Source organism: Pseudophryne corroboree, chromosome 1 (genome assembly GCF_028390025.1).
Source record: "Pseudophryne corroboree isolate aPseCor3 chromosome 1, aPseCor3.hap2, whole genome shotgun sequence".
Lineage (NCBI taxonomy): Eukaryota > Metazoa > Chordata > Amphibia > Anura > Myobatrachidae > Pseudophryne > Pseudophryne corroboree.
In genome coordinates this window covers 598,073,607-598,095,899 of record NC_086444.1, presented here as the reverse complement: position 1 = coordinate 598,095,899, position 22,293 = coordinate 598,073,607, and the positions used below count along the sequence as shown (strand labels likewise).

Genomic DNA, 22,293 nt, shown 5'->3' with positions numbered 1-22,293 from the left:
GGTCATAGTGGGAGGAGCCAGTGCACACCAGGTGACCTAAAAGCTTTCTTTAGTTGTGCCCAGTCTCCTGCGGAGCCGCTATTCCCCATGGTCCTTTCGGAGTTCCCAGCATCCACTAGGACGTCAGAGAAAACCAGTTACTCCACTTAAGAGCACATATAAGAAATATAGACGTTGGCAAACATATTACGTATAAGATAGAAGTTTTATTAGCCAATAGGATTAAGCTTCGTGTCAGGAATCGACGACACGATATGTTAATTTGTATCACTTTATAATGTACTGCTGGTAGGAAATAAAGCTCTCTCTGCTCTATTACTTTCCACTTTATACACGTGTGGCTAGTTATTACAAAGGTTATTTTGTTGACTGGTCACTGGCTGCAGCCGTATGAACCTGATGCTGACTGACTGAATGCGTGCTTGAACTTGGTTAAGCAAAGGGTGCCCTTTCCTGGGATTACCTTTATCACCCGCAAGGGGCTTCATTGCGCTCAGCCCCTGCCGGCATTCTGTTGCCGGGATCCCAAGGTCAGAATGCGGACCTCCGGAATCCCAAACGCCAGTCCCAGCCTCTACCCGGTCTTGCTCATCATTTCTTAAGAACATGTGCAGAGACACTCACACCAAAAAAAACCTGGATCTCATGCAGTAGGGAACAACATCACCGCAACATAAAAAACAAAAATCTCATTTTATTAAACTTCAAAGACAACATACAAATGAAATGGACAATGTTATGCTGAATTATCTTGAAATAACCTACTTTTCTGGCTCAACCTGTGCTTGTTTGTAAACCTTAAGATACACATGCTACCAAAAAGAAATAACAAAAAAAATCAAAAACACCAAAGTAAAAGCAAGGAAGTCAATTATATATATATATATATATATATATATATATATATATATATATATATATATATATATATATATATATATATTTATTTTTTTTTAAGAGTGCTTAAATCTAATTCATGTTGTTACCTTTAGTGCTACTTTAACCATTCTGTCTGGGGTGATCTTATGTGGTATGCTTTAATCATTACCATACACTTTTTTTTTTCTTCTAGGTGCGTCTTGCAAACTTTTTCGTGTAGGTCCCTGCCCTAGAACACCATGGGGATCACTATGCTCCTATCTCTCATTCTCTGAGGAGGAGGACTGAAAAATGTTCGCACATATGCAAGACTAAGCAAATGGTTCGTGTGCAATGATGTGTTTAAAAGTAGGGCAGCACCACAGTGGTGGTACAAAGCTGCACACCCATTTAAAGCAAACAAGGCATATATCCAGCTCTGCATTTCTCCTGTTGCATATTAACAAACATACAGCCTGTAGGACATAATTAACAATCTGCATTTTAACAACCAGAGATTCACATTTATTTATCATGGCATTTCCATAAGATACCAGTATTAAAATTGGCACCTACGTTGGAGAAACACTTAACTTTTTAACACCCTTGGACATAGATAAACTAATTAGAGATAATGGCTAGTAATAAATGCATCGCACAGAAAACATGTAGTGAAATTAAGGAAAATTAGTCTGAACAGAATTTTTTTTTTTTTTTTTTTTTTTTTAAGTAGAGGCATTCTAGAAAGCAAAGAAACACCATCATTTGTTCTTTTCAGCTTCCAAAGACTGGATCATTGCTCCTTTGACTGCTAGATGGAAACAAAAAAAAGAAAATGAAAAAAAGGAGGTGAATCGTTTAAATTGCATTGTGCACATTTTTTTATGGTTACAAAAAAGGAACCAGAAGTAAGCAAGTGTGTTGTATGAAACAGCCGTACTGCAAACCGACCACTGAAACTAGGCCATGTTTAGGAAACTCCTTTTATCACCCCAGAGTTGAGCAATTCATATACGCTAAAGTCTCTCACAACAGCAATGAAACTCTCCTCTCACATAATTATGCTATAGATATTAGTACAGTTACTTCTAATTCACAGCTGAGCGACTGATCAGATCCATCAAACATATATACATGCCAGAGGAAGTTCTACCGTATGTTGGAGAACTGCAGGAGCTTATAATGCAGTACAGACGTTTCTCATGTACAACTACTAAAAAAAAAAAAAAAAGGGAAGATGCAGCCTTTATTTTACTATACTTCTCTCTTTTTATTCATTGTTTGCATACTGTTGTAGTTTTCACCAGGGAAAGACACAGCTGGAATTACCTCCATCAGTAAATGTTCCCAGACAAATGTAATGAAAGTTACTTTCTTACATAACATCATTCAGAACACAAAAAGCCACTGTACCTGAAAAATGTAAAATGCGTGGCAAACAGATCTAGGCCATCATTTTACAAGGAGAAACAGACATTTATGTTAATGAAGGGCCTAATTCAGTAAGCAGAATTTGCAATCCTTTTGCTAGCATGCTGACGGGCCGCCCATCGCAGGGCAAGGCAGCCCAGCATGCTGACCGCCACCTCCCCCTTTTTCAAAAATCAGAAACTGCTAACGCATCGCAATTTCTGCTTGTTAGCAGGAATTAGGGACGCCTCCTGCCAGCGCAGCTTAGCTGCGCCCGAAGGGGGCCAGCCGCCATCTTCCCGATCGCGGCGGCTGCGTGTGACGAGATTTGCGATCCAACCTGAATTAGCACCTAAACCCCATAAATTCAACCACTATGTCCTTTTAGATTCCAAAGATCGTTAAAATGATTGGAAGCCAAGTCAACATTGTGTACAAATTGGAGATCAGAAGTCTAATTATAGAAAATTAAGTAAAGCTTTGGATGTCAGGGAAAAGGGATTAGCGTTTTCTAAGAAAATATTGAAGACACAAGAGCCTCAGAAAGGTGCAATACAAAAAGGTACTAAAATCCATTTTTTCCCCATACACCCAAGTAACTTATTACTAATAGTCCAGAGCTATAGACCCATTCGGTAAAGAAAGTGTAAAAACGGTATGAGTTTACATACACAGTATAATACAACAGTGGTAGTTTAGCAGGCTATTGCTTTTGGAAAGCATTGTACGTGGGGTGGAATTTCTGATTACTTACATCTGCAGAGGATGTGCGCAAATAAAATGTCTGTAACAGCAATAATTAGCCGATAGTACTGAGACCATGTGACAAATTCCATGAGGGAGTAGACGAACAATGTTATTACAATTAGATTATAAACAGTTAACTATAATGATAGCACTGCAATATGTTCCAAGTTTTGCAAACAGAATGAGTAGACTGAAATTTAGTAAAGCCCGATAGTTGCTTTTGTCCATAAATCTACCACACACACACACACACACACACACACACACACACACACACACACACAATAGATGGGTACAAAGCATCCACTCTAATGCAGGAAAATAGCCTACTAATCCGTGAGTCCTAGAAAAGCAAGGTGCGTCCACACAACCAGGACCAATAAAGGACATTTATCTGCTAGATTAGGGAGCTCAGCTTGGAAGAAGCCCATTTCATGCTAGAGCTGTAATTAGTACAATTTACCTAGTTCACAAAAGCGATTTTCAATATTATACTATGTACTTTGCAAAGACAGCACTTTGCTGAATGAAGACATGCCACCATGTTTGGCAGGTTGGAATGTGGGACAGAAAATATTTATTACTTTCAATAATACACAAAATTAGTTCCACAGTTAAAATGAATAGTGAAAAGGCAACATTGTGGTTCCTTTCTCTCTACAACATACACTTCATATTTTAAATTGCCCCAACTCTTCCCATTACTTCTTTTGAAATAGAATATTTAGGACATCATGCCCATTACTATAACTTTAAAATCCAAGAGTGACATGTTATAACTGGTAGTTTCAATTGTCACAATTACCTATTGACAGCACAACCACCTCTAGCCCCCTATTGCGCAGTCCTTCACTCCTCCCTCTCTTTCAAACCACACTGAGTACCTTTTGCAGTCCTGCGGTTTTAATCTCAAAATATTTCCAGGATCAGACCCTCTCACCCTGGATGCTACGAAGACTCATCCATTCACAGTCCAACTCCAGATTGGACTACTGTAACCTCTTTCTATAAGACCTCCCACCTCTCTCCACTCCATCCTTAATGCTGCTGCCCGACTAATCTTCCTCCCCTCTCTTACAAGCCCTACACTGGCTCCTCTTCCCCCTCAGCACCCAATCAAGCTTCTCACACTCACAAAGCACTTCCAATACTCCCCATTTACATCTCTGACCTCATCTCCCTTCATACCCACCAGACTTCTTCACTCCACAAATGAATGCCTTCCACTCCTGCCTCTAAGATTTTACTTGTGCAGCTCCCTACTTATGGATTCTCTTCCTATCACACTCTACACCACTTCAAACAGGCTCTCAAGACCCACTTCATCATCTAAGCAATCCAGCTCTCATCCTAACCCCACTGCCCCATGATCACTGTCTACCCCACTCCTTTAGCATGTAAGCTCTCACGAGCAGGTCCCTCTTTCCATCTTCCCTTACTTCTATTATCCACCACATACTCCAAACACTGCACTAAACCCTTGGTTTCTGCCAGAGCCGGCCCTAACCAATATGATGCCCTAGGCAAGATTTTGTCTGGTGCCCCCTAGCACCACCTCTAGTTCTGCAAGAGATGCCTGGCATGAGTCAGCTGGCAGCTCTGCTAACGTCGGGTGCCTTTTGTTTATGAAAATGCATCTTATTTGCATCACTATGTGGCTAGGATGCACAAGCAGCTTCTGCTGATTAAAATTATATGCAGCATGCCTATATTCTGTGCGCGGCTGCGGCTGTATCTGCATACGAAATGCTACACACAGAATATAGGCATGCCGCATATCATTTTAATCAGCAGAAGCTGCTGGTGCCCCTAAGCATACCAAATGCCCTAGGCAATTGCCTAGTTTGCCTATGCCTAAGGCCGGCTCTGGTTTCTGCCACCATACTGCTTATTTGAGTGCTAGGACTGGTGATTCAGCAATGTTTATAAACATGTACTTGCCTTGCATGGTTTTGTACCGTTATGCTGGGTACACACCTACAGATATATCTGCAGATCAATTGATCTGCAGATATATCTAAAGCCAGATCGGGCAGTGTGCTGTGCATACACACTGCCTGATTTTTTGGGGACTGACGTCATGAACTGGGCAGCCATTTACACACGCCCGCTCAATTCAGCTGTCAGTCACCACCGGCTACTGAGGCTTAAGTACAGGCAGTCAACTAACCGCCCGTACACACATACACCGACGTACCAATATATCTAACGATATATTGGCCGCTGGCTGTACAGCAGGGCCAACGCGATATGTCTGAATGACAGAGTTCACAGACATATTGCTGGTACACACTGGCCGACGGACCCCAATATATCGGCCGTTTAAGAGAGCGGCCAATATATCGGCCAGTGTGTACACTTGTTTCATAGGGAGGAAAGTAATGCTTGGGTACAAATCCTTAGATACAAATCAGAAAGATCTCTTAGCAGTAATGAAATGGGCAGCACCAAACTGAGCTCTCTAGATCTTGAATTTTGGTACATACAGAGGTGCTGGGAAGGGCCTGCTGGCCCCCCTCACGAGCCAGGAGAGATCTGCTGCTGGTTAGAGTCTGCAAGACTGTGGCGTTAGGGAGAAAGGGGAAACAAATTTAAAAAGAGAAATTGATGACAAAAATAGAAAGAAAGAAAGATATAAATTAAAAAAGCACTCATGCGGGCTGTGTATGTGTCAGGTGTGGAAACTCTGTCAACATGAAACCAACATCATAACATACCATGCCTGGCAACATTTTCTGCTGTATTCAGAGCCTGACCTCCCAGATCGTTCACTACACTGTCTACAGTCTGATGGTGCTTTAGGAAGAATGGACGGATGAAGCGGCTGTAAATAATATGGGACCCATTCCATGAGAAAGGAGCCATACACCAGAGCAGGAAGGCACACTGCAAAGAATCAAGGAGAGGTACTCATTAGATAAAGACAGCAAGAAAAATAAATGAGTGCTCGCTAAACATAAAAAAGAAGAAAAGATAAGCAATGGCACTATGGAACAAGCTTATCCCATATGTAACAGTATCTGACAAGTACAAGTATGCTGCAAAGACAACAAAAACAGGAACATTTATATAAAAAACAAAACAAAAAAAAAAAATAAGAATTTACTTACCGATAATTCTATTTCTCGGAGTCCGTAGTGGATGCTGGGGTTCCTGAAAGGACCATGGGGAATAGCGGCTCCGCAGGAGACAGGGCACAAAAAGTAAAGCTTTAGGATCAGGTGGTGTGCACTGGCTCCTCCCCCTATGACCCTCCTCCAAGCCTCAGTTAGGATACTGTGCCCGGACGAGCGTACACAATAAGGAAGGATTTTGAATCCCGGGTAAGACTCATACCAGCCACACCAATCACACTGTACAACCTGTGATCTGAACCCAGTTAACAGTATGATAACAGCGGAGCCTCTGAAAAGATGGCTCACAACAATAATAACCCGATTTTTGTAACTATGTACAAGTAATGCAGATAATCCGCACTTGAGATGGGCGCCCAGCATCCACTACGGACTCCGAGAAATAGAATTATCGGTAAGTAAATTCTTATTTTCTCTATCGTCCTAGTGGATGCTGGGGTTCCTGAAAGGACCATGGGGATTATACCAAAGCTCCCAAACGGGCGGGAGAGTGCGGATGACTCTGCAGCACCGAATGAGAGAAACTCCAGGTCCTCCTTAGCCAGGGTATCAAATTTGTAGGATTTTACAAACGTGTTTGCCCCTGACTAAATAGCCGCTCGGCAAAGTTGTAAAGCCGAGACCCCTCGGGCAGCCGCCCAAGATGAGCCCACCTTCCTTGTGGAATGGGCATTTACATATTTTGGCTGTGGCAGGCCTGCCACAGAATGTGCAAGCTGAATTGTATTACACATCCAACTAGCAATAGTCTGCTTAGAAGCAAGAGCACCCAGTTTGTTGGGTGCATACAGGATAACAGCAAGTCAGTTTTCCTGACTCCAGCCGTCCTGGAACCTATACTTTCAGGGCCCTGACAACATCCAGCAACTTGGAGTCCTCCAAGTCCCTAGTAGGCGCAAGGCACCACAATAAGCTGGTTCAGGTGAAACACTGACACCACCTTAGGGAGAGAACTGGGGACGAGTCCGCAGCTCTGCCCTGTCCGAATGGACAAATAGATATGGGCTTTTTTGAGAAAAAACCCACCAATTTGACACTCGCCTGGCCCAGGCCAGAGCCAAGAGCATGGTCACTTTTCATGTGAGATGCTTCAAATCCACAGATTTGACTGGTTTTAAACCAATGTGATTTGAGGAATCCCAGAACTACGTTGAGATCCCACAGTGCCACTGGAGGCACAAAAGGGTGTTGTATATGCAATACTCCCTTGACAAACTTCTGGACTTCAGGAACTGAAGCCAATTCTTTCTGGAAGAAAATCGACAGGGCCGAAATTTGAACCTTAATGGGCCCCAATTTGAGGCCCATAGACACTCCTGTTTGCAGGAAATGCAGGAATCGACCGAGTTGAAATTTCTTCGTGGGGCCTTCCTGGCCTCACACCACGCAACATATTTCCGCCACATGTGGTGATAATGTTGTGCGGTCACCTCCTTCCTGGCTTTGACCAGGGTAGGAATGACCTCTTCCGGAATGCCTTTTTCCCTTAGGATCCGGCGTTCCACCGCCATGCCGTCAAACGCAGCTGCGGTAAGTCTTGGAACAGACATGGTACTTCCTGAAGCAAGTCCCTTCTTAGCGGCAGAGGCCATAAGTCCTCTGTGAGCATCTCTTGAAGTTCCGGGTACCAAGTCCTTCTTGGCCAATCCGGAGCCATGAGTATAGTTCTTACTCCTCTACGTCTTATAATTCTCAGTACCTTAGGTATGAGAAGCAGAGGAGGGAACCCATACACCGACTGGTACACCCACGGTGTTACCAGAACGTCCACAGCTATTGCCTGAGGGTCTCTTGACCTGGCGCAATACCTGTCCCGTTTTTTGTTCAGACGGGACGCCATCATGTCCACCTTTGGTATTTCCCAACGGTTCACAATCATGTGGAAAAACTTCCCGATGAAGTTTCCACTCTCCCGGGTGGAGGTCGTGCCTGCTGAGGAAGTCTGCTTCCCAGTTTCCACTCCCGGAATGAAACACTGCTGACAGTGCTATCACATGATTTTCCGCCCAGCGAAAAGTCCTTGCAGTTTTTGCCATTGCCCTCCTGCTTCTTGTGCCGCCCTGTCTGTTTACGTGGGCGACTGCCGTGATGTTTTTCCCACTGGATCAATACCGGCTGACCTTGAAGCAGAGGTCTTGCTAAGCTTAGAGCATTATAAATTTACCCTTAGCTCCAGTATATTTATGTGGAGAAAAGTCTCCAGACTTGATCACACTCCCTGGAAATTTTTTCCTTGTGTGACTGCTCCCCAGCCTCTCGGGCTGGCCTCCGTGGTCACCAGCATCCAATCCTGAATGCCGAATCTGCGGCCCTCTAGAAGATGAGCACTCTGTAACCACCACAGGAGAGACACCCTTGTCCTTGGATATAGGGTTATCCGCTGATGCATCTGAAGATGCGATCCGGACCATTTGTCCAGCAGATCCCACTGAAAAGTTCTTGCGTGAAATCTGCCGAATGGAATTTCTTCGTAGGAAGCCACCATTTTTACCAGGACCCTTGTGCAATGATGCACTGACACTTTTCCTGGTTTTAGGAGGTTCTTGACTAGCTCGGATAACTCCCTGGCTTTCTCTTCCGGGAGAAACACCTTTTTCTGGACTGTGTCCAGAATCATCCCTAGGCACAGCAGACGTGTCGTCAGGATCAGCTGCGATTTTGGAATATTTAGAATCCATCCGTGCTGTTGTGGCAGTATCCGAGATAGTGCTACTCCGACCTCCAACTGTTCCCTGGACTTTGCCCTTATCAGGAGATCGTCCAAGTAAGGGGTAATTAAGACGCCTTTTCTTCGAAGAAGAATCATCATTTCGGCCATTACCTTGGCCATTACCGTGGACAATCCAAACGGCAGCGTCTGAAACTGACAGTGACAGTTCTATACCACGAACCTGAGGTACCCTTAGTGAGAAGGGCAAATTTGGGACATGGAGGTAAGCATCCCTGATGTCCTGGGACACTATATAGTCCCCTTCTTCCTGGTTCGTTATCACTGCTCTGAGTGACTCCATCTTGATTTGAACCTTTGTAAGTGTTCAAATTTTTCTAGATTTAGAATAGGTCTCACCTAGCCTTCTGGCTTCAGTACCACAATATAGTGTGGAATAATACCCCTTTCCTTGTTGTAGGAGGGGTAATTTGATTATCACCTGCTGGGAATACAGCTTGTGAATTTTTTCCCATACTGCCTCCTTGTCGGAGGGATACCTTGGTAAAGCAGACTTCAGGAGCCTGCGAGGGGGAAACGTTTCGACATTCCAATCTGTACCCCTAGGATACTACTTGTAGGATCCAGGGGTCCTGTACGGTCCCAGCGTCATGCTGAGAGCTTGGCAGAAGCGGTGGAAGGCTTCTGTTCCTGGGAATGGGCTGCCTGCTGCAGTCTTCTTCCCTTTCCTCTATCCCTGGGCAAATATGACTCTTATAGGGACGAAAGGACTGAGGCTGAAAAGACGGTGTCTTTTTCTGCAGAGATGTGACTTAGGGTAAAAACGGTGGATTTTCCAGCAGTTGCCGTGGCCACCAGGTCCGATGGACCGACCCCAAATAACTCCTCTTCCTTTATACGGCAATACACCTTTGTGCCGTTTGGAATCTGCATCACCTGACCACTGTCGTGTCCATAAACATCTTCTGGCAGATATGGACATCGCACTTACTCTTGATGCCAGAGTGCAAATATCCCTCTGTGCATCTCGCATATATAGAAATGCATCCTTTAAATGCTCTATAGTCAATAAAATACTGTCCCTGTCAAGGGTATCAATATTTTTAGTCAGGGAATCCGACCAAGCCACCCCAGCTCTGCACATCCAGGCTGAGGCGATCGCTGGTCGCAGTATAACACCAGTATGTGTGTATATACTTTTATATGATATTTTCCAGCCTCCTGTCAGCTGGCTCCTTGAGGACGGCCCTATCTATAGACGGTACCGCCACTTGTTTTGATAAGCGTGTGAGCGCCTTATCCACCCTAAGGGGTGTTTCCCAACGCGCCCTAACTTCTGGCGGGAAAGGGTATACCGCCAATAATTTTCTATCGGGGGGAACCCACGCATCATCACACACTTCATTTAATTTATCTGATTCAGGAAAAACTACAGGTAGTTTTTTCACAACCCACATAATACCCTCTTTTGTGGTACTTGTAGTATCAGAAATATGTAACACCTCCTTCATTGCCCTTAACGTGTGGCCCTAATAAGGAATATGTTTGTTTATTCATCGTCGACACTGGATTCAGTGTCCGTGTCTGTGTCTGTGTCGACCGACTAAGGTAAACGGGCGTTTTAAAACCCCTGACGGTGTTTTTGAGACGTCTGGACCGGTACTAATTGTTTGTCGGCCGTCTCATGTCGTCAACCGACCTTGCAGCGTGTTGACATTATCACGTAATTCCCTAAATAAGCCATCCATTCCGGTGTCGACTCCCTAGAGAGTGACATCACCATTACAGGCAATTGCTCCGCCTCCTCACCAACATCGTCCTCATACATGTCGACACACACGTACCGACACACAGCACACACACAGGGAATGCTCTGATAGAGGACAGGACCCACTAGCCCTTTGGAGAGACAGAGGGAGAGTTTGCCAGCACACACCAAAAAACGCTATAATTATATAGGGACAACCTTATATAAGTGTTTTCCCTTATAGCATCTTTTTATATATTTCTAACGCCAAATTAGTGCCCCCCCTCTCTGTTTTAACCCTGTTTCTGTAGTGCAGTGCAGGGGAGAGCCTGGGAGCCTTCCCTCCAGCCTTTCTGTGAGGGAAAATGGCGCTGTGTGCTGAGGAGATAGGCCCCGCCCCTTTTTCGGCGGGCTCGTCTCCCGCTCTTCAACGGATTCTGGCAGGGGTTAAATATCTCCATATAGCCCCCGGAGGCTATATGTGAGGTATTTTTTGCCAAAAAATAGGTTTACATTGCCTCCCAGGGCGCCCCCCTCCCAGCGCCCTGCACCCTCAGTGACTGCCGTGTGAAGTGTGCTGAGAGCAATGGCGCACAGCTGCAGTGCTGTGCGCTACCTTAAGAAGACTGAGGAGTCTTCTGCCGCCGATTCTGGACCTTCTTCTCTTTTCAGCATCTGCAAGGGGGCCGGCGGCGAGGCTCCGGTGACCATCCAGGCTGTACCTGTGATCGTCCCTCTGGAGCTAATGTCCAGTAGCCAAAGAAGCCAATCCATCCTGCACGCAGGTGAGTTCACTTCTTCTCCCCTAAGTCCCTCGTTGCAGTGATCCTGTTGCCAGCAGGACTCACTGTAAAATAAAAAACCTAAGCTAAACTTTTCTAAGCAGCTCTTTAGGAGAGCCACCTAGATTGCACCCTTCTCGGCCGGGCACAAAAATCTAACTGAGGCTTGGAGGAGGGTCATAGGGGGAGGAGCCAGTGCACACCACCTGATCCTAAAGCTTTACTTTTTGTGCCCTGTCTCCTGCGGAGCCGCTATTCCCCATGGTCCTTTCAGGAACCCCAGCATCCACTAGGACGATAGAGAAAACATGTTAAGATTATTCACACTAAACTTTACATACGCATTCCCTGCCAGCAAACTGCTTGTGAACAGTCCAAGAAATACTGCTCGCACGATTATTAAGTACACAATTGGCAGCAAGCGATTCTAAATTACTGGAGCAATTCAGCATTGCTCCGATGCAAGGACAGCTGCTACGAAAAGCTGCTGTCCCCGAGATCAGTAATGCTGCTACAGAAGTGGAAGGGATACTTACCACCCATGTGCCGGCTTCTGAGCATTTGTGACCGGAAGTCATGCATGCTCACAGCTGCTGGGCACAGTGAGGAGGCAGCAGAGGGAACCGCTCGGATACCTCTTCAAAACCCCGGAACTCATTCCCATAGGAATTTGTTTTCATAGGATAACTGAAAGTTTTCAGAGTTTGCTGAATATTAGGTGGCCCTATAAGGCCCCTAATAGCAGGCATGTCCAAACTGTGGCCCTCCAGCTGTTAAGAAACTACACATCTCAGCATGCCCTGACACAGCTTTAGCATTCTCTGACAGCAAAACTGTCAGGGCATGCTGGGATATGTAGTTTCACAACAGCTGGAGGGCCGCAGTTTGGACATGCCTGCCTAATAGTGAATAGGCCCATTACTAAACACATGTGGAAACCAATATTTCCGTATGTGTAATGGGCTCTTAAGTGGTGATGAACAGGCCCCACATTTGGTAGATCATTCACAAGCAGTTTGCCCATGCAATTGGCTTGTTAAAATCCTGCAATCAAAGGGTAATAGGAGGCAAATTCTGAAGTTCTCTTACCTTTCCCAGATAATAAAAAGGAAACCAGAAGAGAAATATATCAGAAAAAAACTCCACCACACTGAACACTCCATAAACCACCCAGTACGTCAGCCATATTGTGTCATCTTTTTTATCTGGACTCTCAATGGCTTTAATTCTAGGGAAGAAGAGACACACAGATGTCAGATAATACTAATGCGGAGTACAGATTAGAAAGATAAAGCATCCATCCTGACAAATTAGGTAAACTATTAACACAAATCTGCGCTCAATATGTAGAGCCAGACGTCACAACAGAGTGGAAGTTTAAATATGCCTGTCCAGCTGTGTACGGGTGATCAGCAGGGTGCCTGTACACACATGCAGGATGCACTAAAGATATATTAGCATCAGCTGTGCTACAGGGCTAATCTGATATGGCTGAACGACATTGTTCACAGACATATTGGGTTTACACACCCGCCGATCTGTTTGGGATATATTGTCAATCGATACGACGAATGATATCTCAACCAGTAAGTAACCAGCGTTAAGAGTGCTTTAAAGCTCTGAAAACATTGCATGCATGACAGGAAAACAAAGAAAAAAGAAAAGTTAAACACAATATCAATCTTGACTCATTCAGAAGAAGAGATACTAATCCTTCATGCTGTTAAAAAAATAATACTTACGATGTGTAGGCAGGATATGCAAAACCAATTAAATTGCAGACCAGAGAAGCCCCATAACCAAATACCAGATATAAGCCCAGAGAACACATGGAGCCTAGGGAGACAGAAAGATTATCTGAATACGAAGTAGGATAGCAATATTTAATTAAAATGTAAAAATATAATCACATGTGAAAAAGTTTTATTTGTTTTTTATTTGCAATTCTTTTTCCTAGCTGAATCAGAATTTTGTCTGGGAATGTTTTACAAATAGGACAGCGATGTAGTGAATACAAGGCTATAATCCTGTCTGGCTGGGTAAGCAGCACAGGTTCACACGATTAGTGTCAGCAGACAATCACCTGCCCCTCCCCCTGTGGAGGTTTGTGTGCTGCCTTATCAGCAGTGATCATGGTCTGGATGACTGTACAAGTGTATGACAAGTACACAGGACAGGGGTCAGCGCTATGCCAGCACACACAGAGCAGTGTAAGGAGTTTCCCAATCGTCTGCCACTTACACTTATACAGCCACTGGGGTAACATGCACCATAGATTTTCTGACTGACAAACTAAGAAAGTGTCTGCTGCCAAGTACACCTGTAACCTGCAGACTCAGACTGCTTATAGCGCATACAGCTGCGGAGACGCTGGAAAACGGGGGACACCTGTTACAGCGAACTAGTACGGTTCAGAACGGCTCTCTCTCCCTCCACACACACACACACACAGTAACACCGGCCGCTCACCGGTCGCCAGGTAATCCTTCTTGATGCCCGTCTTCTCCTCAACTCTCCCCAGCAACCGGGACACAACGTTATCCCCGTTCAAGTAATTACGGAACCGCTCCCGGAGAGACGGCATGATGGCGGCGCCGAGTGCTGCTGCTGCTGCTACACACGGTACTGAGTGCAGCTCGGAGACCGTTCTCTCCTGGCCTGGGATGCCTTGTTCTGCACCTCTACGTCACGAGCATGGCCGCCAATCACTGCGGAGGGGCGTGTCCCGCTTCTCATACAGGTGCTGGGGGCCAAAGGTGTGTGTGCGGCTGCATAGTATCACACCGCGCACCTGTACACACTGCTGCTCCGCCTGTAGTGCCGCTACGTTCATCCCACGTGTGTTTTACATATATACGTGCTGATATTTGTGAGACATAAGCGATAATGATATATAACGCATACTTTGAGTAACGTAGCCGCAGTGTTCCTTCCCAGTGTATACCTGAGCTACGGCCGCGTATTCTTCCGCCCGGGTTAGAATTCTACACGTGCCCCTGCCCTCTCACTCCGCGCTATTGCTATAGTGACGGCGGCTGGTGAGATGATGAGAGTTGAAGCGGCCCTGGCCATGTACCTCAGCCTGCGCTGTGCCCTGGCACTCCGGGTGTACACCAACAGCTGGGCCGTGCAGGTGCGCGGGGGCCCGGAGGAGCCGGAGAGGATAGCTAGGAAACTTGGCTTTACCAGCATGGGACAGGTGATCACACTGCTTTGGGCTCGGGGTACACCCCCCTACGCCTGTGAACACACTTCTATAGTATACTCTTTACTGTGTGTCTTGTAAATGGCAGCCATGCTGGACACTGTGCATTTGGTAACTCATCCAATTTTCAGATGTTTCAAACATTTAAAAAAAAAAAAATTGACAGTGACTGTCCCAGATTCTTTTTTAATGCAGTTGCACTCACTGTATATGGGACTCACTTGTTTAAGTTTACTAACAACGGTGACCTCTTCATTGCTCAGTGTAAAATTGTTATTTAAAGTGTCAGAAATGACTATGTGTATATGTATGTATTTTAAGTGTAATTGCAGAAATGGCGAATCCAAGTGAGCACTCAGCCCTGTGGGGCACAGGAATAACATGGGGCCGCCTAGATTAGGATTCTATACACCTCCAACACCCCTTCCCCCACACACACACCTTTATGGATCTACCAATATATATCATAAAATATATATATATCTGTGTGTCTAAGATGTGCACCATTTGTTCTACGTACTGTGTTGACAGCAAGAGCTGCAGATTGTAAATATTTATTCCTTTTCAATTATCTTATTTTTCAATGTGTATCAACATATATCTGCTTTTTAAAGATCGTCAATTATTATGCTCTAGGCCTGAGATGGGGAATCTCAGGCCTGCGGGCCGTATAAGGCCCGCAAAGCCACTTGATCCGGCCCGGCCAGGCTCACCTAACCAAGGGAGATGCCGGGCGCCCGCTGAGATTTTGTTACCACTCCTGAGCTCCGGCTTCTGGCTCTGGCAGTGTACGTGTGCGGCGCTATGGGAGAGACATCCTGACGTCTCTCCCATAGTTCCGTGGAGCAGGCGGCCAGGTAGAGGGCAGCGGTCCAGAAGCAGGAGCTTGGCTCGTGAGTAGTGTGTTTTTTTTTCTTTTAATGTGTGTGTGTGTGTAAGCGGCGCTACTAGGGGGCACATCTAATAGGGCATAACAACTGACTGGGGTCATATATAATGGGGCATAACAACTGACTGGGGAAATATCTAATGGGGCATAGCAACGGACTGGGGGAATATCTAATGGGGCATAGCAACTGTCTGGGGGTATATCTACTGGGGTATACCAACTGACTGGAGGCATATCTAATGGGGCATAATAACTGACTGGGAGCATATCTAATGGGGCATAACAAGTGACTGGGGGCATATGTACTGGGGTATAACAACTGACTTGGGGCAGGCTAATTTTTAAGTTGATAATTTTTGATTGGCCCCCAAAGGATTTTATAAATATCCAAATGGCCCTTGGTAGAAAAAAGGTTCCCCACCCCTGCTCTAGGCTCTACAACATATAGTAGCTAAACTGCTACCTAATCGTTAACATTCCTACTTCTTCCCCTCACTGTGGCCTTCATTCAGCATGGATCGCTTTTGCAATCCCCTGCACAGTTTCCTGATTATCGGGAAACTGCGCAGGCTCACATTTTTACAACAGCTTCTGCCCGATTGACAGGCAGAGGCGTACAAGGGCGAAGACGTGCAGCGTTTCTGGAAACAGGGGCATGTCGCCTTGTTTTCCGGGAGTGGCATGGCCAAGGTCTGAGTAACCTGAGGCTACATGGTCGCAGCTCTGTTTAACATCTCCTACTGTATTTGCAAAGCTGCCTGCAAGCAGCTTTACAAATGTGATGCGTGCTGAACGAGAGCCTGTGTAGCTGTTTCTCTAGGTGCTGTTCCATGTAGTTCCTATCCGAAGTCTCTTTTTTTTTTTTTTTTTTATAGAGATGTTTCAAGTATGATTATTATTTTATAGGGAGCTGACTGTGTTCTAATAATGTTTCTCTGACGTCCTAGTGGATGCTGGGAACTCCGAAAGGACCATGGGGAATAGCGGCTCCGCAGGAGACTGGGCACAACTAAAGAAAGCTTTTAGGTCACCTGGTGTGCACTGGCTCCTCCCACTATGACCCTCCTCCAAGCCTCAGTTAGATTTTGTGCCCGGCCGAGGTTGGATGCACACTAGGGGCTCTCCTGAGCTTCTAGAAAGAAAGTATATAATTAGGTTTTCTCTGACGTCCTAGTGGATGCTGGGAACTCCGTAAGGACCATGGGGAATAGCGGCTCCGCAGGAGACTGGGCACAAAAGTAAAGCTTTAGGACTACCTGGTGTGCACTGGCTCCTCCCCCTATGACCCACCTCCAAGCCTCAGTTAGATTTTTGTGCCCGGCCGAGAAGGGTGCACACTAGGGGCTCTCCTGAGCTTCTTAGTGAAAGTTTAGTTTTAGGTTTTTTATTTTCAGTGAGGCCTGCTGGCAACAGGCTCACTGCATCGAGGGACTAAGGGGAGAAGAAGCGAACTCACCTGCGTGCAGAGTGGATTGGGCTTCTTAGGCTACTGGACACCATTAGCTCCAGAGGGACCGAACACAGGCCCAGCCTCGGAGCTCGGTCCCAGAGCCGCGCCGCCGGCCCCCTTACAGAGCCAGAAGCAAGAAGAGGTCCGGAAAAATCGGCGGCAGAAGACATCAGTCTTCAACAAGGTAGCGCACAGCACTGCAGCTGTGCGCCATTGTTACTCAGGCACACTTCACACTTCGGTCACTGAGGGTGCAGGGCGCAAGGGGGGGGTGCCCTGAGCAGCAATGTAAACACCTTGGCTGGCATAAATACACCACATATAACCCCCGGGGCTATATGGATGTATTTTAACCCCTGCCAGAACTCACCAAAAAGCGGAGAAAAGGCCGCCGAGAAGGGGGCGGAGCCTATCTCCTCAGCACACGGGTGCCATTTTCCATCACAGCTCCGCTGGAAGGACGTCTCCCTGACTCTCCCCTGCAGTCCTGCACTACAGAAAAGGGTAAAAAAGAGAGGGGGGCACTAATTTGGCGCAGTTTTGATACTAACAGCAGCTATAAAGGGAAAAGCACATTTTATAGTGGTATTCCTGTCTATATATAGCGCTCTGGTGTGTGCTGGCATACTCTCCCTCTGTCTCCCCAAAGGGCTAGTGGGGTCCTGTCCTCTATCAGAGCATTCGCTGTGTGTGCGGTGTGTCGGTACGATTGTGTCGACATGTTTGAGGAGGAAAATGAGATGGAGGCGGAGCAATTACCTATTATAGAGTTGTCACCCCCTAGGGAGTCGACACCTGAGTGGACAGACAGTTGACGACATGAGACAGCCGGCTACTCAGCTTGTGCCTGTCCAGGGGTCTCAAACGCCATCAGGGGCTTTAAAACGCCCGTTACCTCAAATGGCAGACACAGACACGGATACTGACTCCAGTGTCGATGATGAGGAGACAAACGTGACTTCCACTAGGGCCACACGTTACATGATTGAAGCAATGAAAAATGTATTGCATTTCTCTGATAATACAAGTACCACTAAAAAGGGTATTATGTTTGGAGAGAAAAAACTGCCTGTAGTTTTTCCTGTATCCGAGGAATTAAATGAAGTGTGTGATGAGGCGTGGGTTTCCCCCGATAAAAAACTGATAATTCCTAAAAGGTTATTGGCATCGTACCCTTTCCCGCCAGAGGATAGGGCACGTTGGGAAACACCCCCTAGGGTGGATAAAGCGCTCACACGCCTGTCTAAACAGGTAGCACTACCCTCTCCTGATACGGCCGCCCTAAAGGAACCTGCCGATAGAAAGCTGGAGAATATCCTAAAATGTATATACACTCACACGGGTGTTATACTGCGACCAGCAATCGCCTCAGCCTGGATGTGCAGTGCGGGCCTGGCGTGGTCGGATTCCCTGACTGAAAATATTGATACCCTAGATAGGGACAGTATATTACTGACTATAGAGCATTTGAAGGATGCATTTCTATATATGCGTGATGCACAGAGGGATATTTGCCGACTGGCATCAAGAGTTAGCGCGCTGTCCATTTCTGCAAGAAGAGGTTTATGGACGCGGCAGTGGTCAGGTGATGCGGATTCTAAAAGGCACATGGAAGTATTGCCTTATAAGGGGGAGGAGTTATTTGGGGTAGGTCTATCGGACCTGGTAGCCACGGCAACTGCTGGAAAATCCACATTTTTACCCCAGGTAGCTTCTCAACCTAAGAAGACCCCGTATTATCAGGCGCAGTCCTTTCGGCCCCATAAGGGCAAGCGGGCAAAAGGCGCCTCATTTCTGCCCCGTGGCAGAGGGAGAGGAAAAAGGCTGCAACAAACAGCCAGTTCCCAGGAACAAAAGCCCTCTCCCGCCTCCGCAAAGTCCTCAGCATGACGCTGGGGCTTTACAAGCGGACTCAGGCACGGTGGGGGCCCGTCTCAAAAAGTTCAGTGCGCAGTGGGCCCACTCGCAAGTGGACCCCTGGATCCTTCAGGTGGTATCTCAGGGGTACAAATTGGAATTCGAGACGTCTCCCCCTCGCCGTTTTCTAAAGTCTGCTTTACCGACGTCTCCCTCAGACAGGGAGGCAGTATTGGAAGCCATTCACAAGCTATATTCCCAGCAGGTGATAATCAAGGTACCCCTCCTACAACAGGGAAAGGGGTACTATTCCACACTATTTGTGGTACCGAAGCCGGACGGCTCGGTGAGACCAATTTTAAACCTAAAATCCTTGAACACTTACATACAAAGGTTCAAATTCAAGATGGAGTCACTCAGAGCAGTGATTGCAAACCTGGAAGAAGGGGACTATATGGTGTCTCTGGACATCAAAGATGCTTACCTACATGTCCCAATTTACCCTTCTCACCAAGGGTACCTCAGGTTTGTGGTGCAGAACTGTCACTATCAGTTTCAGACGCTGCCGTTTGGATTGTCCACGGCACCCCGGGTCTTTACCAAGGTAATGGCCGAAATGATGATACTCCTTCGAAGGAAGGGAGTTTTAGTTATCCCTTACTTGGACGATCTCCTGATAAGGGCAAGATCCAGGGAACAGTTGGAAGTCAGAGTAGCACTATCTCAGATAGTGTTGCGCCAGCACGGTTGGATTCTCAATATTCCAAAATCGCAGCTGATCCCGACGACACGACTTCTATTCCTAGGGATGATCCTGGACACAGTCCAGAAAAAGGTGTTTCTCCCGGAGGAGAAAGCCAGGGAGTTATCCGATCTAGTCAGAAATCTCCTAAAACCAGGCCAAGTCTCAGTGCATCAATGCACAAGGGTCCTGGGAAAGATGGTGGCTTCTTACGAAGCAATCCCATTCGGCAGATTCCACGCAAGAACCTTCCAGTGGGATCTGCTAGACAAATGGTCCGGGTCGCATCTTCAGATGCATCAGCGGATAATCTTGTCACCAAGGACAAGGGTGTCTCTCCTGTGGTGGTTGCAGAGTGCTCATCTTCTAGAGGGCCGCAGATTCGGCATTCAGGACTGGGTCCTGGTGACCACGGATGCCAGCCTGAGAGGCTGGGGAGCAGTCACACAGGGAAGAAATTTCCAGGGCTTGTGGTCAAGCCTGGAGACATCACTTCACATAAATATCCTGGAGCTAAGGGCCATCTACAATGCTCTAAGCCTAGCAAGACCTCTGCTTCAAGGTCAGCCGGTGCTGATCCAGTCAGACAACATCACGGCAGTCGCCCACGTAAACAGACAGGGCGGCACGAGAAGCAGGAGGGCAATGGCAGAAGTTGCAAGGATTCTTCGCTGGGCGGAAAATCATGTGATAGCACTGTCAGCAGTGTTCATTCCGGGAGTGGACAACTGGGAAGCAGACTTCCTCAGCAGACACGACCTCCACCCAGGAGAGTGGGGACTTCACCCAGAAGTCTTCCACATGATTGTGAACCGTTGGGAAAAACCAAAGGGGGACATGATGGTGTTCCGCCTCAACAAAAAACTAGACAGGTATTGCGCCAGGTCAAGGGACCCTCAGGCAATAGCTGTGGACGCTCTGGTAACACCGTGGGTGTACCAGTCAGTGTATGTGTTCCCTCCTCTGCCTCTCATACCCAAGGTACTGAGAATCATAAGAAGGAGAGGAGTAAGGACTATACTCGTGGCTCCGGATTGGCCAAGAAGGACTTGGTACCCGGAACTTCAAGAGATGCTCACAGAGGACCCGTGGCCTCTACCTCTAAGAAAGGACCTGCTCCAGCAGGGACCCTGTCTGTTCCAAGACTTACCGCGGCTGCGTTTGACGGCATGGCGGTTGAACGCCGGATCCTGAAGGAAAAAGGCATTCCGGATGAAGTCATCCCTACCCTGATCAAAGCCAGGAAGGATGTAACCGTACAGCATTATCACCGTATTTGGCGTAAATATGTTGCGTGGTGCGAGGCCAGGAAGGCCCCTACAGAGGAATTTCAACTGGGTCGTTTCCTGCATTTCCTGCAAACAGGACTGTCTATGGGCCTAAAATTAGGGTCCATTAAGGTTCAAATTTCGGCCCTGTCGATTTTCTTCCAGAAAGAACTGGCTTCAGTTCCTGAAGTTCAGACGTTTGTCAAGGGGGTACTGCATATACAGCCTCCTTTTGTGCCTCCAGTGGCACCTTGGGATCTCAATGTAGTTTTGGGGTTCCTAAAATCACATTGGTTTGAACCACTCACCACTGTGGACTTAAAATATCTCACATGGAAAGTGGTAATGCTGTTGGCCCTGGCTTCAGCCAGGCGTGTCTCAGAATTGGCGGCTTTATCCTATAAAAGCCCTTACCTAATTTTTCATACGGACAGGGCAGAATTGAGGACTCGTCCTCAATTTCTCCCTAAGGTGGTTTCAGCGTTTCACTTGAACCAGCCTATTGTGGTACCTGCGGCTACTAGGGACTTGGAGGACTCCAAGTTGCTGGACGTAGTCAGGGCCCTGAAAATATATGTTTCCAGGACGGCTGGAGTCAGGAAATCTGACTCGCTGTTTATCCTGTATGCACCCAACAAGCTGGGTGCTCCTGCTTCTAAGCAGACTATTGCTCGTTGGATTTGTAGTACAATTCAGCTTGCACATTCTGTGGCAGGCCTGCCACAGCCAAAATCTGTAAAAGCCCATTCCACTAGGAAGGTGGGCTCATCTTGGGCGGCTGCCCGAGGGGTCTCGGCTTTACAACTTTGCCGAGCAGCTACTTGGTCAGGGGCAAACACGTTTGCTAAATTCTACAAATTTGATACCCTGGCTGAGGAGGACCTGGAGTTCTCTCATTCGGTGCTGCAGAGTCATCCGCACTCTCCCGCCCGTTTGGGAGCTTTGGTATAATCCCCATGGTCCTTACGGAGTTCCCAGCATCCACTAGGACGTCAGAGAAAATAAGAATTTACTTACCGATAATTCTATTTCTCGTAGTCCGTAGTGGATGCTGGGCGCCGATCCCAAGTGCGGATTGTCAGCAATACTTGTACATAGTTATTGTTACAAAAATCGGGTTATTATTGTTGTGAGCCATCTTTTCAGAGGCTCCTCTGTTATCATGCTGTTAACTGGGTTCAGATCACAGGTTGTACGGTGTGATTGGTGTGGCTGGTATGAGTCTTACCCGGGATTCAAAATCCTTCCTTATTGTGTACGCTCGTCCGGGCACAGTATCCTAACTGAGGCTTGGAGGAGGGTCATAGGGGGAGGAGCCAGTGCACACCAGGTAGTCCTAAAGCTTTACTTTTGTGCCCAGTCTCCTGCGGAGCCGCTATTCCCCATGGTCCTTACGGAGTTCCCAGCATCCACTACGGACTACGAGAAATAGAATTATCGGTAAGTAAATTCTTATTTTTTATTTTACAGTGAGACCTGCTGGCAACAGGCTCACTGCAGCGAGGGACTAAGGGGAGAAGAAGCGAACCTACCTGC

The 22,293-nt window shown here is 46.8% G+C and overlaps 2 protein-coding genes across 6 annotated transcripts in view; one reads left to right on the top strand and one right to left on the bottom strand.

Moving 5' to 3' along the window:
* Positions 1-674: 674 nt before the first annotated feature.
* REEP6 (receptor accessory protein 6) lies at positions 675-14,046 on the bottom strand. 4 transcript variants are annotated; one of them, XM_063914305.1, is made up of 6 exons: positions 13,816-14,046; positions 13,089-13,182; positions 12,436-12,574; positions 5,733-5,901; positions 5,502-5,575; positions 675-1,669 (listed from the first exon to the last, which is right to left on the bottom strand). In XM_063914305.1, the coding sequence occupies exons 1-6, from the start codon at positions 13,928-13,930 to the stop codon at positions 1,652-1,654; spliced, it is 609 nt and encodes a 202-aa protein (XP_063770375.1). In that variant the 5' UTR covers positions 13,931-14,046; the 3' UTR covers positions 675-1,651. The 4 variants fall into 4 exon arrangements, with proteins under 4 accessions (XP_063770375.1, XP_063770376.1, XP_063770377.1 ...); XM_063914306.1 differs by having other exon boundaries at positions 675-1,666; XM_063914307.1 differs by lacking the exon at positions 5,502-5,575.
* Positions 14,047-14,132: 86 nt separating this feature from the next.
* The window catches only part of PCSK4 (proprotein convertase subtilisin/kexin type 4), a 300,032-nt gene continuing 291,871 nt past the window's right edge, over positions 14,133-22,293 (top strand). For both annotated transcript variants that reach the window (XM_063914303.1, XM_063914302.1), the window contains exon 1: positions 14,133-14,545. In XM_063914303.1, coding sequence (XP_063770373.1) covers positions 14,390-14,545 — 156 coding nt within the window. In that variant the 5' untranslated portion in view covers positions 14,133-14,389. The remainder of the gene's footprint in view (positions 14,546-22,293) is intronic.

What these genes read in the sequence shown, in the direction of transcription:
- REEP6 (XM_063914305.1), bottom strand. Translation starts at nt 13,930, where the DNA reads ATGCCGTCTCTCCGGGAGCGGTTCCGTAATTACTTGAACGGGGATAAC. An exon ending in CTTTTTATTATCTGGGAAAG is followed by an intron (nt 5,902 to 12,435) that starts GTAAGAGAACTT and finishes GATTCTTTGCAG; the next exon opens with TGTGCCTTCCTGCTCTGGTG. An exon ending in AGAAAATGTTGCCAGGCATG is followed by an intron (nt 5,576 to 5,732) that starts GTATGTTATGAT and finishes CTAACGCCACAG; the next exon opens with TCTTGCAGACTCTAACCAGC.